This window comes from Myxocyprinus asiaticus, chromosome 28 (assembly GCF_019703515.2).
Source record: "Myxocyprinus asiaticus isolate MX2 ecotype Aquarium Trade chromosome 28, UBuf_Myxa_2, whole genome shotgun sequence".
Classification (NCBI taxonomy): Eukaryota; Metazoa; Chordata; class Actinopteri; order Cypriniformes; family Catostomidae; genus Myxocyprinus; species Myxocyprinus asiaticus.
Window position 1 is genome coordinate 45,240,059 of NC_059371.1, and position 17,500 is coordinate 45,257,558.

The window sequence follows — 17,500 nt, forward strand, 5'->3', positions numbered from 1 at the left end:
CAGTGTTCAGGAACGCCTCCAGAGGATTATGGGCGTGGCCATGCCTCTCTTTCACGCCCGAGGGATTTTTCAGTACAGCTTTGGGCTGCTGCCATACAGGAAACCCATTCACACTGTGGGTACGTACACACACAAGAATGGCAAATCTCTGAAAATTCAAGCTAAATGTCTCATCACTCGTTGTCGAAGGTTTTTTTAAATTTTGTCATCAATAACGAAAACGAGATGAAAAAGACGCTTCATGACGATAATCAAACAGTTTTAATGTAAACATACTGTTGATGACATGACAAGAAATAATACTGCAAGATATGATACAATGTTTTTTGTTTATTTATTTTTTTAGAAAGAAAAATCTCAAAAGAATTGCTGTGAATAATAACTTAAATGACAGTGTAGAGTCTCGTGAACAGTATTCAGATTAGTTAAATAGTTGTTTGGTCCCTCTGTGTCTGTGTGCAGTCGGACGGCCCATTCCTGTAACTCAGACTCCGTGTCCCACTAAAGACGATATTGATGCTCTTCACTCTTTATATATGGAGGTGAATGAAACATGTGAGTTTAAAGAGATAATACATATAAAACTGCAGGAAAATGTTCTAAAATAATGCATTGTGTTTTCAGGGTCTGACACAGCTGTTTGAGGAGAATAAACAAAACTATGGCATCCCAGAAGACAAACACCTCAACTTTATATGAACTCTCATCTGTGTGTGTGTGTGTGTGTGTGTGTGTGTGTGTGTGTGTGTTTCCTGCTACTAAATGCTCATTACAGTGGATATATGCCATGGAGAGCTTGACGTCTTTAACGAATGGATGAATTAATTCATGATGTAAAGTAATTTTTTCTGTGTATGGAAAGTTACACTACTAAAGTGTAAACACTAAATGAACAACCGTCGTACTTGATTTTGTATCAGGATCAATCAGGATGTGCTCAAACTGATGATAGTGCTTTTATTAGCGTAAATCTATTTTAATTTGTCAAATCTGGAATTTAGGCATAGTAGTATAGTAGAGAAGTTAAATGTATTTGGGAGAGAGTATATATAGATATATATATATTCAATAGAGTTTCAATTTTGTATCGGGTCCAATATATAAATATGTATTGGTTTGGATTTTAATCCAGTAATGTGAAATAATTGGGGGTCTTATCCAGTCTGGTGTACGAAAATAGGATGATAAATAAATACATAAATAAATAAATAATACAGTATTTTGTGCATAATTGTTTGTTTTTAATATATGCTTTCTGGTGAGTGTTACATGCACAAAGCAGCACTTTTTAAGGTGATTGATTTTAAGGTATTTTATAATTACAATAGAATTGCACTAAACATGCAAACTTGTTTGAGATGGTCGGTAGATGGTGGTCTAAACGCGCACAGACATTAAATTGTATATATGCCTATTTTAGTTTTGCTCACTGATTCAAACGTACGTCAGACAGGTGTGAATTTGCACCATGTTTGAAGTCCCGGGGCTCCATTTATAAGTTTATGTTATATTAAGTTGTTTTATAGAAGTGAAGGTTCAGATTTGCACGTCTACTACGGCGAAGGACTGGCTCATGAATATTAATTACGTCATGCTGACTTTGCGTAGGAACCGAAGTGGAGCGTCCAGTCACGTGCTCTCATTAATATTCATGAGTCATGCCTTCGCCATAGTAGGACTTGCCTGCTGCAGCGGAGGCGGAGCTTCCGGGTGATGGAAAGTTGTCAACAGTTTCGTTGGAGGAGAATTAAACTGTAAATGTAAGTTTATTAGTGCCAAACCTTTGAAGAAAATCCACAGCGAACTAGCAGAAAGCAGCCGAGACTTCTGCGTTTCAGCGGTGAACTCGACTAGAAGTTGCTGGAAATGATAAATCAATTATTGGGCTGGTGAAAGTTGCGTTTGCTGGATCTGATGGAGAATAAACCATCTGTTCGGGTGTGGATTATCAATCCGAATCAAACCTCTGGACTCTGATGGGATTTAATTCTCTCGTGTTTGAATTCAGATTAAAGGAATATTCTCTCTCACTCCAGGTGTGGACACAACATGTGAAGTGTTTTTTTTCTTTTCTTTCTGTGTGAAAGTTCACAAAATCTTTAATTCAGTGAGGTTATATGGGCTGTTTTAGGCAACTACTTCACATTTTATGTGGATGCAGATCTCACCCAGGTCCATAAATCTGTTTTGCACACATTTCTCTCATTTTAGTGGCTCTTTTTAAATATAGCCGGCCTGGCTCGGGCGTTATTTAGTTGTCAGGTTTAGGGCTGCAACAGTGTTGTGCAATGCTTGTGTTTTCTGCGCGCACTTGTGCGGATTTTTGCTTGAGGGGATAGAGGAGTGCGCGTTCACGGCGGGGTCTGTGACGTCATAGTGGCGCGAAAGGGTGATGTTGAACGGGTCGCCGCGAGTCACTAGTTTTACGCTCAAATTTAATTTAAAACATATTTTTTGAAAAATTTATCCACTTATAATTTGAATCAAATATGCAGCCAGGGCTGTAACATTTAGGCTGGAATTAATCAATGCGTTACTAAGTAATTAATTACTTTTTCATTGAGGAAAAAAAAAGTAAAGTAAGGGATTACTTTATAAATAATTTAATTACAGTTACTTCTAATGTAATTGCGTTAAATACTGTATAGACTCTATATAAAATAATACATTTAAAAATGTAATGTCTAATATTAAAATGTATGTTTTCTAATTTAACTCCGCCCCTTTAAATTCTTTGGGCAGTTCATGAATAATTTATGTGATTTTATATGATTTATTTGAAAGAATTAAAAGAACAGTTTCATGTCTATCCTTGTCTTGTTCATCTGGTCGAGGTTGATCAGGTTTTAGGAAGTAATAAGTAATGCACTTACTTTTCAGACAGAGTAATTAGTACAGTAATCTAATTACACTGTAGAATATGTAATTAGTAGTTAGTAATTAATTACTTTTTTAGAGTAACTTACCCAACACTGGACTTAATGCGAGTTTTATTTGTAAAGTTGTGTTGAGTTTTGGGACAATTTGAGTTTTTTTATACAGAATTTCCAAACTTTTTCACTCGATCCGCTTTCAACTCAAGATTAAAAACTTGATCCCTTTTTAATTAGAATCAAACCTTTGGTGTTTGATTCTATGCAAGTTTTGCTCTTAAAGTTGCGGCGAGTTTTGGCACGATTGGAGTTTTTATGCAGAATTGACAAACTTTTCCACTTGATCCAGTTTTAATTTAAGATTAAAAGCTTTATCCAGTTTAATTCGAATCAAACAATTACAGTTTCGTTCTATGCAATTTTACCACTAAATTTCATTTAAAATTTAATAAACTTAATTAAAAAAATCGAAACTTTGAGTTTTAGAATTTGATTCTATGCAAGTTTTACACTTCAAGTTGCAGTGACTTGGCACAGTTTGAGTTTGCTGAACTTTTCCATTTGATTCAGTTTTAATTCGATATTAAAAGCTTGATCCAGATTGAATTTGAATCAAACATCTGGAGAGTTTTATGTATTAAACTTAATTTAAAAACTTGTGTAAAATAAAAAGTTTGAACATTCTGATCCACTCAAAGTACTTATCAAATATGCAGCCAGGGCTGTAACATTTAGACTTTATTTCTACGTAAGTTTTACTCGTAAAGTTGCGTCAAGTTTTGGAACAATTTGAGTTTTTATGCAAAATTGCCGAACTTCATCCAGTTTTAATTCGAATCAAAAATCAAATCAGATATGCAGCCAGGGCTGTAACATTTAGACTTTATTTCTACGTAAGTTTTACTCGTAAAGTTGCGTCGAGTTTTGGAACAATTTGAGTTTTTATGCAAAATTGCCGAACTTCATCCAGTTTTAATTCGAATCAAAAATCAAATCAGATATGCAGCCAGGGCTGTAACATTTAGACTTTATTTCTACGTAAGTTTTACTCGTAAAGTTGCATCAAGTTTTGGAACAATTTGAGTTTTTATGCAAAATTGCCGAACTTCATCCAGTTTTAATTCGAATCAAATCAAATATGCAGCCAGGGCTGTAACATTTAGACTTTATTTCTACGTAAGTTTTACTCGTAAAGTTGCGTCAAGTTTTGGAACAATTTGAGTTTTTATGCAAAATTGCCGAACTTCATCCAGTTTTAATTTAAATCAAAAATCAAATCAAATATGCAACCAGGGCTGTAACATTTAGACTTTATTTCTACGTAAGTTTTACTCGTAAAGTTGCATCAAGTTTTGGAACAATTTGAGTTTTTATGCAAAATTGCCGAACTTCATCCAGTTTTAATTTGAATCAAAAATCAAATCAAATATGCAGCCAGGGCTGTAACATTTAGACTTTATTTCTACGTAAGTTTTACTCGTAAAGTTGCATCAAGTTTTGGAACAATTTGAGTTTTTATGCAAAATTGCCGAACTTCATCCAGTTTTAATTTAAATCAAAAATCAAATCAAATATGCAGCCAGGGCTGTAACATTTAGACTTTATTTCTACGTAAGTTTTACTCGTAAAGTTGCGTCAAGTTTTGGAACAATTTGAGTTTTTATGCAAAATTGCCGAACTTCATCCAGTTTTAATTCGAATCAAAAATCAAATCAAATATGCAGCCAGGGCTGTAACATTTAGACTTTATTTCTACGTAAGTTTTACTCGTAAAGTTGCGTCAAGTTTTGGAACAATTTGAGTTTTTATGCAAAATTGCCGAACTTCATCCAGTTTTAATTTAAATCAAATCAAATATGCAGCCAGGGCTGTAACATTTAGACTTTATTTCTACGTAAGTTTTACTCGTAAAGTTGCATCAAGTTTTGGAACAATTTGAGTTTTTATGCAAAATTGCCGAACTTCATCCAGTTTTAATTTAAATCAAAAATCAAATCAGATATGCAGCCAGGGCTGTAATGCTTGGTGTTTGATTATGCAAATTTTACTCTTGAAGTTGCAAAATCTTTATTTGAGTTATTGTACAGAATGGTCGAAGTTCTCACAGTAATCCAATTTGCATTCATGAATTAAATCTTGATTCAGTTTTTTCAGTTTATTTAAATTCAAACATGCCGACAGGAGTGCAACATTTAAACTTTGATTAAATGCAAGTTTACAGAGTTACAGAGAATCTTGGCACTATTCGAGTTTTTATGCAAAAGTTGGCATTTGCCCTCCACTACAGTACCAAAACCATCTACAGACAGTAGCAGAACTTCTTGTTTTCATAGTTCTAGTATTACCAACCCTGTCCTGCATGCCCACAATAATGTCTTTCAGATCTTGAGTTGCAAAAACAAACCTCATTAAAGTGCTTGATCATTTTGTTTATTTCGTCATCTCTCAGGAGACTCATATGACCTTCAGATAAGTTGTTCACGTTAAAACAAACGGTGATTAGCAGTCACAGTGCTGTCTCCTGAGAGACGACACACTGCACATCTGCAAGAGGAAATGGCCGTAAGAGCCAAGGCTTGCGCAACCGCTGGGCAGAAAAACTGCTCTTGTTACCGTACTGGAAGCAGTCGTAATCAAAACAGCCAAAGGGAGAGAAGCAAAGTCCCAGTGCCAACTACACTAAAACAAATGTGATTCGTTTTACTCTTTGGTTTAAAGAGATTCTGTCACATACCTGTGGGTTTACCTGAGGATGGCAAATATGATTTATGTGATCTGTGCAAAAGCCAGATGCACTCTAGAGACTGAGTGAACGAAAACCAATAACTGTCTCTAAAACTGAATTTATACAGTGTTTTCTGCTCCGTGGGTTCTTTTACTTATTTGATCCTGTTCTTTTCTGTCTTTCTGCCAAAGTGTGAAAGAATGAACAAAGATCTAGTTTCCAGTGCCCAGGCATAACGTCATATGGACACACGCACTTGAACACGCTTACACGCGCTCTGTCCAGGATGAGCGGTGGAAAGAAACGGAGTGGTTTTCAAATAACTAGCGTGACGTCGGACTATAATCAAGGTTCTGGTGAGAGTCTTTCACCTAAAGGACCTGCGTCTACAGAAAGAGCCACGCCCACTCCCTCCTCCCCACTCAGAAACCCCGCCCATGGGTGGAGCCATGGTAGCCAGACTGCCTTGCCCACTCAAATACTATCCAATGGCCCCTCCCTGTGCCACAACCCCGCCCTCCAGACGCAACAAAGTTGCAGTCAGCCGACCACGCCTGTCACGGTCAGGAAGCAGAGTTCGCCGGACGCAGGCATGGCATCGCGGTTCCGCGTGGTGCGTTTGGACCAGGGGTTGGGCGAGCCGTTCAAACGCGGCCGCTGGACGTGTCTGGACGTCATGGAGCGGGAGGTGGAGGAACGGGGACTCCGCCGCGTGATTGACAGCATGAGGCACGCCCATTCGCTGGAGTCCTTGGAGACGGTGGGGCTGGGCGGGGCCGAAGGAACTGTGGGCGGACCCTGCGGACTTAAACCGCTGGGTGTGCGAGGGCTAAACGCAGGTCACCTGGTACACTCGCAGGGCACCGCCCACTTACTCACCCAGTGCAGGACAGAAACGGCCCACAGTGGCCCGCCCTCACCCACACATGCCCACATACTACAAGACACACTGCCGGTCATGTCGGGACATGTGCAGAACACGCCCCGCACACGCAACATACCTGCCCCGCTGCGCCTCGACATGGACGCCGCTGGCAAGGTAAATGCACAAACATTAGTTGAATTGACTCTTATTTACATTCTTTAAGGAATATTCTGGGTCAAATCGACAGCATTTGTGGCATGATGTTGATTACCACAAAAATTTATTTGGACTCGTCCCTCCTTTTCTTTAAATGTGTGTTCCAGTGAGACACTTACAATGGAAGTCAATGGGGTCAATAATCTGTAAACATTAAAATACTCACTGTTTCAAAAGTATAGACACAAGACATAAACAATATGTGTGTTAACATGATTTTACTGTGATTAAATCACTTACTGCATCTGTGGAAAGTTAGACAATTTTACCACTTCATTGCCATGACGATGTAATGTCAACAAACCCTAAAACCCCAAAACGACTGTAAAAGTGACGATTTAAAGCTGATGTAATTTCTGCGCCACCAAACGGAATTGCAAAAATAAACTTTGTTTTCAAAACAGTTTTCTGAATACTTTGGTCCATTGCCATTGGTCAAACAAAGATAGTCCCACCCCCAACTCACGCCATTGGTTGAATAATGTTGTTGGGGCAGGTCTAAGCGGGTCGCTCAAAACATTTACAAAATTATAAGCTTCACATTTCTGCCTTTAAACCTTTCATAAATTGTCCCCATTGACTCACTGGAACACAGATTTGTGCTTTTTTTTAAAGAAAAGGAGGGACGAGTCGAAATTAATACATATATATATATATTTTTAAATTATATATATATATATATATTTTTTTTTTTGGTGATATTTAAGATTATGCCACAAATGCTATCGATTGAGCTTAACTTGTATTAAACCCAGAATATTCCTTTAAGAGAACATACAAACTAACCAAGACTATTCAACTATTCAGAATGTAAACAAGGCCTTTAATCTGATTTATACCATGGTCTGTTCTAATACTCAATTCTGATTGGCCGGAATGTGTGCAGTTCAAACCGTTGAATGCACCGGTCAGTTTCAATCAACGTTCGATATTAATGCGCTGTTTGTAACCATAGCAACATAACATTACAGAGCAAGCAGAGTGAACTATAGCAATGGAAAACATTTCCTAACCACTTTCATCAGCCTAGCTAATAAAATGGAATTCAGTTTGTTTTGCACAGAGGGTGAGAGAAGGAAACAGGACCTATTAAATGCGTCTTTCGCAAAGTAAGACGATCTAAACTGTAATGTGTTGTGTATGTTATGTGCTGAAGTGCCACCTATAGACACTTCAGGCGCCCCAGCGCTCACACATCTCTGACTCAAACGCTGTAGGAGAAGTGCTGTTTGTTTACAAAACACAGGTGAACCAATAGACATTTTCACAGACTGTGATGACACGTTTCCGCTTTATTTATCAGCGTAAATCTGTCTTAATCCTCGCAAAACCTGGAGTGTGAAAAAGGTCTATAGAGTCAAGTGCTACCATGCAGGGACAAATTGCGGTTTCATTAATTAATCAATCGTGCAGCCATACCGATGTATCAGAGGTCAAAATCTGCAGGTTCCAGAGTGTTTTGAATGGGTTCCCCCTTATTATACAGTAAGTGCTACTTTTACTGTCACTTCCACGTTTGTAATGTTGGTTTTTCCACATTAATGTGAAAATGACTATAAATAAAAATTAACTAAAACATTTTCTCTGGAGTGTCAACCTGTCTACATTCTGTGGATATTATTATTTCTGGATTGTGCATTGAAATTAGTTTTGGCCAATTGTGATTTAGAAGAGGCGGAGCTGCAGATCTAACGACATTAACCATTTTTTTTTTATTCTTCCAGTCAAAATTTGCGCTGCAAAAAAATATATTACAGCTAATAAATTCTGGCAAGTGACCATGGTATAAGCGGGATAATCCATGGCTAGGTGTGCATTAAACGATGGATCTTCACCTCCACGTCGTGCATTTAAAATCGTTTAACGCACACCTAGCCGTGGATTATCCCTTACTTAACTGTCTCTCTCTCTTTCTTGCCTTGTTTGTTTTCTTTCGTTCTTTCTGTGTTTCTGTTTGTAACTTTTTTGTCTTGACAAACTACCTACTTTTGTTCTTGTCTTATAATAACTATACATATATAAATTGTATAATTTTCTTTTATTCAATTCACCATCCACATTTCTATCTCTGTTCGGTGTTTTTGATGGTAGTTTAACACCTTCGGTAAAGACGTTGATTATATGACCCAGTTTGATTATTAAAGCGCATTATATAATTATATAAATATATAGTCTGCAGGTGCTGCGTGCTTCACGGTGAATGAGCGCTCTCTTCTGTCATCTGCTACAACAATCACAGCACACAATGATCTTATAATATGTGTTGATCAGTTTGTTTTCAGCATATGAGCGGCTTCACACATTCACGTGTGAAGCACATGCAGACTGTATTTATTACACACTAAGACATATCACTATTTTAATTTGATTAATTGTCGATTATTAATTCTGGCAACATTCAGTGAAATCATTCTTAAACTGGACCTGAACTTTGTACCGCACCAATGTCACACACACTCCTGAAGTTTCACGTATGTTTAAACTGTTTTGCTTCCTTAGCTCCGCACCACCCGCTCACAGCCGGCATCGCCCGGACCCCATCGCGACAGCCCCTTCCACCCAGGACTCACGCCCATCCAGACTCCGTCTGCCCTCGCGCTGGCGCAGTCCATGTTCGGCATGGGCCGGGCGTTTGAGCTTGTGGGAGATGACGGGTGAGACGAAACATGTGTATCTTCACAATGACATCATCTGAGCAAACCAGTGTTTGTTTGTTAATGACTGTGACATGCTACATTCACTCTACAACATCCGCCCGTCATGTGTGTGTGAGTGTGTGAATTTGTCATATTTACAGGAATAATGATAATTCTGCCATTATTTACTCACCCTCATGTTGTGCCAAACTCCTATGACTTACAGTCTTCTGTGAAACACAGAAGGATATGTTTGCATTGCTCTTTTCCTTAAAAACAAGGACAACTTAATGCCCTTCCTAGCCCCCCTTAGACCCGGCCATAGTGCATAAACCTTAAAGCGAATTCTGAGAGTTTATGCACATATCAAGCGTTTTCATGAGTGCTAATTAGTGCTGAACGATTAAACGAAATAAAATCGAAATCACGAAAAGTTCCCCCACCAGTTGAGAAACACTGCTCTAGAGGACAGGTCGGGAATTTTTGTTCTGAAATAGCTTGCGTTCCTTGTGTTCCATTGCAATAAGTTTTGCATTCCTTCTCAATACGTTTTGTGTTCCTTCGCATTAAATTTTGTGTTCCCTTGCAATAGTTACTTTTCCCTCCCAATAAGTTTTGCGTTCCTTTGCATTGCAATAAGTTTGCGTTCCCTCGCAGTAAGTTTTGCGTTCCCTCACAATAAATTTTGTGTTCCCTCGCAATAGTTTTGTGTTCCCTCGCAATAGTTTTGTGTTCCTTCGCTATAAATTTTGTGTTCCCTCCCAATAAGTTTTGCATTCCGTTTGCAATAAGATTTGTGTTCCTTCACAATTTGTTTTGCATTCCCTCTCAATATGTTTTGTTCCCTCGCAATAAGTTTTGTGTTCCTTTGCAATAAGTTTTGTGTCCTTCATAATTTGTTTTGCATTCCCTCGCAATGTGTTTTGCGTTCTTTCACAATAAGTTTTGCGTTCCTTTACAGTAAGTTTTGTGTTCCTTCACAATAAGTTTTGTGTTCGCTAGTAATACGTTTTTTGTTCCCTCACAATAAGTTTTGTGTTCTCTTGCAATGTTTTGTGTTCCCTCGCAATAATTTTTGTGTTCCCTCGCAATAAGTTTTGCGTTCTCTTGCAATAAACTTTGCGTTCCCTCGCAATAAGTTTTGCATTCCTTTGCAATAAGTTTTGCGTTCCTTCGCAAAATGTTTTGATTTCCTTAATAAATTTTGCATTCTTTCACAATAATTTTTGTGTTCCCTCGCAGTGAGTTTTGTGCTCCCTTCCAATAAGCTTTGTGTTCCCTCCCAATAAGTTTTGCGTTCCTTCGCAATAAGTTTTGCGTTCCCTCGCAATAAGTTTTGCAGTCCTTTACAATAAGTTTTGCATTCTTTCACAATAAGTTTTGTGTTCCCTCGGAGTAAGTTTTGCATTCTTTCACAATAAGTTTTATGTTCCCTCGTAGTAAGTTTTGTGTTCCCTCCCAATAAGTTTTGCGTTCCCTCGCAATAGTTTGTGGTCCCTCCCAATAAGTTTTGTGTTCCCTTGCAATACGTTTTGTGTTCCCTTTGCAATAAGTTTTGAGTTCCCTCGCAAGAAGTTTTGCGTTCCTTCGCAATAAGTTTTGCGTTCCTTCGCAATAAGTTTTGCGTTCCTTCCCAATAACTTTTGCGTTCCTTCGCAATAAATTTTGCGTTCCTTCGCAATATATTTTGCATTCCCTTTGCAATAAGTTTTGCGTTCCTTCACAAGTTTTGCGTGCCTTTGCAATAAGTTTTGCGTTCCTTTGCAGTACGTTTTGTGTTCCTTCGCAGTAAGTTTTACATTCTTTCACAATAAGTTTTGTGTTCCCTCGCAATAAGTTTTGTGTTCCCTTGCAATAAGTTTTGTATTCCTTCACAATAAGTTTTGTTCCTTCGCAATAAGTTTTGCTTTCCTTTACAGAAATTTTTGCGTTCCCTTGCAATAAGTTTTGTGTTCTCTTGCAATAAACTTTGCTTTCCCTTGCAATAAGTTTTGCGTTCCTTTGCAATAAGTTTTGCGTTCCTTCACAAAAAGTTTTGCTTTCCTTCACAATAAGTTTTGTATTCTTTCACAATAGTTTGTTCCCTCCCAATAAGTTTTGCGTTCCTTCGCAATAAGTTTGGCATTCCCTTTGCAATAAGTTTTGTGTTCTTTCACAATAAATTTTGCATTCTTTCACAATACGTTTTGTGTTCCCTCCCAATAAGTTCTGCGTTCCTTCGCAAAAAGTTTTGCATTCCTTTACAATAAGTTTTGCGTTCCCTCGCAATAGTTTGTGTTCCCTCCCAATAAGTTTTGCGTTCCTTCGCAATAAGTTTGGCATTCCCTTTGCAATAAATTTTGCGTTCCCTGCCAATATGTTTTGTGTTCCCTCGTAATAACTTTTGTGTTCCTTTGCAATAAGTTTTGCGTTCCTTCACAATAAGTTTTGTGTTCCCTCCCAATAAGTTCTGCGTTCCTTCGCAATAAGTTTTGCATTCCTTTACACTACGTTTTGCGTTCCCTCGCAATAGTTTGTGTTCCCTCCCAATACGTTTTGCATTACATCGCAATAAGTTTGGCATTCCCTTTGCAATAAGCTTTGCGTTCCTTCACAATACAATTTGTTCCCTGCCAATAAGTTTTGTATTCCCTCGTAATAAGTTTTGCGTTCCTTTGCAATAAGTTTTGTTCCCTGCCAATAAGTTTTGTATTCCGTTGTAATAAGTTTTGCGTTCCTTTGCAATAAGTGTTGTTCCCTGCCAATAAGTTTTGTATTCCCTTGTAATAAGTTTTGCGTTCCTTTGCAATAAGTTTTGCATTCCCTCGTAACAAGTTTTGCGTTCCTTTGCAATAAGTTTTCATTCCTTTGCAATAAGTTTTGCGTTTGGAGTCCACATGACTTTCTATATTCTGAGTCTTTCTTCTGTCATGCAGTAGTTTTGTGTGAGCAACAGGCCCAAATGTAAGACATTTTTCAATAATAATCATTCAGATGCATGATCGCATGATTGGTCTGTTCACAAAGATATTGTATGACAAGGACTTGGAATATAGTTAAAAAGTTGTATGGACTACTTTTATAATAGTTTAATGGTATTTTTTGTCCTTTTTGGAGCTTGACAGCATCTGGTCACTGTATGCTTTCATTGTGTTTTAAAGAACAGTGTGAACATTCTGACTAACATCTCCTTTTGTGTTCCACAGATAAAAGATACAGGTTTGGAATGACATGAAGGTGAATAAATGATGACAGAATTTTCCTTTTTGGCTGAACTGCCCCTTTAAGTGTGATATCTCTTTCCGCATGTCTGTTAATAACACTTCAGTTCTATATTTAGAGTTGAGTGCAGTTGTATTTTGAGTTGACGGGTTAAAAAGGTGATGCTGTCGGTTTCTGGAGGCCTTGATGACCGATTTCACACCGTAGTGTTTACTGTCACAGGTCCAGAGCAAATACCTCAATAGCACAACTCGCAAACACAAACCGTCACTCTTGCCTGTTTCAGACTGCACATGTAAGTGGCGTGAAGAGGAATATTGCGGGTTCAGTAGAAGTGAAGCTCAATCGACAGCATTTGTGGCATAATGTTGATTACCACAAAAGTTAATTTCGACGTAATTACATGGTCCTTTTCCCTTGTAAATTAGAATTCATGACAGTAATAATAATTATTATGGCTATAATTCTCAATGAGCAACTCCTGATAACCCGTATATAATTTATGGCTGTTATTAAAGGAAATACTCAATGTTGTAACTCAGAAATGACTGTATTTTCTGTATTACACAGCAGCTCCTCTTCCACGAGCTGTGTGAGCCTCAGTGTTTATTTTCTCTGTCTTTCTGTGTTTCTCTTGCCATTTAAAGCTGCATCAGTGCTGCAGGAATACACACACAGTTCATGAAGATTTAGAAAGTTTTGTTTTGTTGTTTTGTGACTTTAGTGAAATTGTAGATTCTCAAGTTAATCAACATGAGGTCAGATCTGATCTGGGAGCTGATATCTGATTCCTCAATCAATATTGACGTGACTTCCTGTGTGCACACTGCTTTCTGTGTGTCTGGCTGCATCCCAATTCACAATACTTCATCTAAGCTCTAACAGTATGTACTTTATTACATATTTTTCACCATGGCCAGCACCAGGCCAGGATTGGGGTGATTTTCAGGTCTCACAAAAACATTTCTGGGTCACGTTTCACCCCAAAATCACAAGATTTTTTGCATTGTGCATTGGGGGGGGGTGGGAGGCTTAATTTTCAATATGCAAAATATAAATAACATTTTTCTTGTTATTTTGGGATGAAATATGACAGACATTTCATGACAGGTCTTGTGAGGTTCACATTGGGAAATACTGCAACGATATCGTAGTATTGATACCACACTACAAAAAAAGAGTTTAAAAAATGCTAATTTGTTAACTGGTAGTTACCTGACCATTTACGGTAAAAATTAATATTTTATTTAACAAGACAATACATGATTTTACGGTAAAATATTTTAACAATATGTTTTAAAAGTAAATAATAAAAATGTCACAGAAAAAAACAATTAATTGGTTAACTGGTACTTACCTGACCATATATACGGTACAAAATTATATTTCATTTAACAAGACAATGCATGTAATTTTACGGCAAAAAATTGTAAAAATAAAGAAATAAAATGTTTTTAAAAGTAAAAATGCTAAAGTAAAAATGCTACAGTAAAAAAAATTTAATTGGTTAACTGGTAGCTACCGGAGCACATACTGTACAGGGAAAAAGTATGTATTTTATTTAACAAAACAATACATGTAATTTTGCAGTAAAATATTTTAAAAATATGTTCTAAAAGTAAATAATAAAAATGCTACAGTAAAAAAAATATTAACTGGTTAACTAGTACTTACCTGACTATATACTGTACAAAATTATATTTCATTTAACAAGACGATGCATGTAATTTTACGGCAAAATACGGTAAAAAAAAAAGAAAAAAAGAAAATAAATAAAAAAATTTTAAACGTAGAAATGCTACAGTAAAAAAAATTAATTGGTTAACTGGTAGCTACCGGACCATATACTGTACAGAGGAAAAATATATTTTATTTAACAAGACAATATCTGTAATTTTACAGTAAAATATTGTAAAAAAAAAAATTTTTTTAAAAGTAAAATTTTTTTTATTGTAGTTACCTGACCATATAAAATGAAATATTATATTTTATTTATTTAAGGCAATTCATGTCATTTTAAGGTGAAATATTGTAACAAACAATACAATACGTGTTTTTAAGAAGTAAAAATTATGATTTACCGTATAGTTAATGCATGTAATTTTACGGCAAAATTAAAAATAAATAAATAAATAAAATATTTTTAAGAGTAGAAATAAAATGTATTTGTTAACTAGTAGCTACCAGACCATATACTGTACAGGAAAAAATATATTTTATTTAACAACACAATATATGCGATATTACGGTAAAATATTGTAATATATATATATATATATATATTTAATTTTTTTTTTTTTTTTTTTTAAAGTACAATTTTTTATTAACTTGTAGTTACCTGACCATATAAAATAAGTGAAATTTTATTTAAGGCAATTCATGTCATTTTAAGGTGAAATAATGTAACAAACAATATAATATGTGTTTTTAAGAAGTAAAAATTATGATTTACCTTATAGTTAATGGTGAAAATATACTTATTGTTAACTATACAGTAAACTAAACCATTAAAGTTATGGTGAAAAACAATAATCGGGCATCCCAAGAATTCCCTGTGTGACCCATCACATTTTATTTTCTGTAAATCTGCTTTGAAATGATGTGTGTTGTGAAACACACTATACAAATAAAAATTACTTGACGGACTTGATTTGATAATATATATATATATATGTTTTGGTTCATACAGTTAAAAACTGCTGTGGCAGCGTTGGTGTCACATTCCTTGCCATTTTTGTGAAACTAAAATGTTGAAAGAACTGTCATAAACTCCTCCTCTATGAATGCACAGGCACTTTTAGACTCTCTAATTCTAACCTCGCATACCATTTAAGAGAGATAGTATGTGATTTAGGATGCAGCCTGTGTTGTGTGTGATATCAGATGGTGGGTGGAATGTGGAATGCTGGGAGCTGTGTGGGCGGGAATGGCAATCGTGATTGGCTGAAATGGACAGTGGGCGGAGAACTGAATGAAAGAGTTCAGTGTTGACTGAAGAAACACAGCGTGTGTTAGTGTACACATTTACATGTGTTTGTGTGTGTCATGAGGGAATACACACACGCATCCCGAGACATGTAAACAGTCCTACAGGCCTCCAGAGATCATGGTGAGCATCAGGGACATGGGACTGTCCACTGATACGAGCACCGCCTTGGAGACTGCAGGAGATATTCTGAGATTACGGCTCTGACTGGTTAAACAGGTGGACTTTTACCCCAGATTACGCTAATCTTTCCACCACTCAAGGAATCTTGCAGGGATTGGCCCGATAGGACGGATTACTGTTCTGAGGGGACGGAGGTCTTGTGATGGACATTATGTAACATTTCCTGCGGACTCGCCAAGATTACACTCTCAGGATCCATGTTGGGTTACTAACTGAGCTACATTTTTAGTAGCATGACCGTAGCTCAGCTGCTTTAACAATACTGTAACTTTCCCAGTAACAAGCTACTTTTTCAACAAGCTACACTGTGCGCATTTATTTGCACAATCTGACACTGATTATTAAAGCTGATGTGTCTTTTTTTTCTGTTAAGACGCTTCCATCGCATCTTAATCTGTAGAAGTAACTATAAGTAAAACTTGGCACTTTCCAAAATTGTTCTGTTTGTCTGACAAGGCAATATTGGCTCAACCAATAGTGTGAGTTTGGGGCATAACTATCTGTTTGTCAACCAATGGAAGACACAGGGTGTATTCGGATATTTTTTGAAAACAACGTTTATTTTTGTGATTCTGTTTTGTGAGACTAGTGTTGCAGAAGTTGCAGACTTCAGCTGTAAATGTAGCTAACTACTTTTTAAGAGTAACTTGACTGTATTTAACTACTTCAAATGATAAGTAGCTTGATAAATTGCAGTTTCAAAGTAGCTTTAGCAACACTGCTCAAGACGACTTTCAGAAATGGTCACTGAGCGATGACAGATACCAGAATCTGAGCACACTCTCTGTCTAGGTCCCAGAAGCCTGCCTTCTTTTTTAACTCAACTCAACTCTTTCCACAATCTTGGGTCACCTTTGCACTTCAAATGAGACCGGGGAACAGTAAGGCCCGCAACTGGTCGGTAGAACGGAGAGACTTCTAAGATTTTCTTGGTCTTATTATACTGATATGTAACTGTCTAGCACTGTTACTGTTTAATGTCACGGATTGAGTCGTGACTCTGGATCCCCCGGACGTTTCAGGAGGTCGTCACAGGAAACAATTACATGATTGCGCTGCCTGCCGGTGCATGAAGACGACGGCTTACATGTTTGTGGCTTTTTGTGCTTCCTTTTGATATGCGTGTACGTGACTTGGCTATTCCCCAACATGTTTGTCAGTGTAAGGAAGATGGTGTCCTTTTTTGAGAGTAAAAAACAGCCTCGTCCCCTGTCTCTTCCTCCATCTGTGTCACTGGCTGTATCTCATTCACCAGTTCCTGATCAAACCCAAAGAGAGAATCAGAACTCTAAGTCAGCCTTCCCAAACCCGCCTTCACGTGCCTCTGATCCACACCCACCTCATTCTGCAAGTCCTCCCCCCAACACCAGGTCTAGACATGCCCCTGTCCCATCCCACCCTTGGCCACAACTCCATCCCGGAGAGCGAACAAGCGCAAGCGTTACTCTAAGAGAAAATGGCCGGGTCCGAAGAATTGCGCAAGCAAGGGTACGCGATTCTTGGCCAACAGGCAAGCTTGAGTACTATTCGAAGACCGGCTGCTTAGCTGTATCCATGGAAAACAAAGTGCCAATTAGTAGCAAGAGCATACCACAGACATTTTCCAGAAACAACCCAAGAGACGCCGCAACTTGGTGCACTGCGGAGCTTCGAAGGTCCTCTACTCCGAGACAAGACAGATTGTCCTCAACCAAACCAGGATCTAAACCCACCCTCGGCACAAAGACAGTCGTCTCCACCTCAGAAACTTATACCACCTCCAGAACAACGCACACCGTTAGCTGCCCCTCAGAAATCAACCCTTGTTCCACTCTA

At 37.6% G+C, this 17,500-nt stretch overlaps 2 protein-coding genes across 7 annotated transcripts in view; both read left to right on the forward strand.

Moving 5' to 3' along the window:
- Positions 1 to 1,212, forward strand: part of LOC127419333 (2-acylglycerol O-acyltransferase 2-A-like) — a 24,263-nt gene extending 23,051 nt beyond the window's left edge. For both annotated transcript variants that reach the window (XM_051660684.1, XM_051660685.1), the window contains exons 5-7: positions 1 to 119; positions 463 to 542; positions 625 to 1,212. The exon at positions 1 to 119 is cut by the window's left edge and continues 81 nt beyond it. In XM_051660684.1, the coding sequence (XP_051516644.1) occupies positions 1 to 119; positions 463 to 542; positions 625 to 699 (274 nt within the window). In that variant the 3' untranslated portion in view covers positions 700 to 1,212. The remainder of the gene's footprint in view (positions 120 to 462; positions 543 to 624) is intronic.
- Positions 1,213 to 1,686: 474 nt separating this feature from the next.
- Positions 1,687 to 17,500, forward strand: part of zgc:153012 (uncharacterized protein LOC777626 homolog) — a 20,097-nt gene continuing 4,283 nt past the window's right edge. Inside the window, exons 1-4 of one of the 5 annotated variants that reach the window (XR_007893647.1) lie at positions 1,687 to 2,036; positions 5,790 to 6,637; positions 9,179 to 9,333; positions 12,501 to 12,531. Coding sequence is in view for 3 of the 5 variants with exons in the window: in XM_051660682.1 (XP_051516642.1) it covers positions 5,885 to 6,637; positions 9,179 to 9,333 (908 nt within the window). In the remaining 2 variants the exon portion in view is untranslated. Of the gene's footprint in view, positions 2,037 to 5,789; positions 6,638 to 9,178; positions 9,448 to 12,500; positions 12,532 to 14,864 lie in introns of those variants that run through there. The other 4 variants (XR_007893648.1, XM_051660682.1, XM_051660683.1 and 1 more) reach the window with 4 other exon arrangements.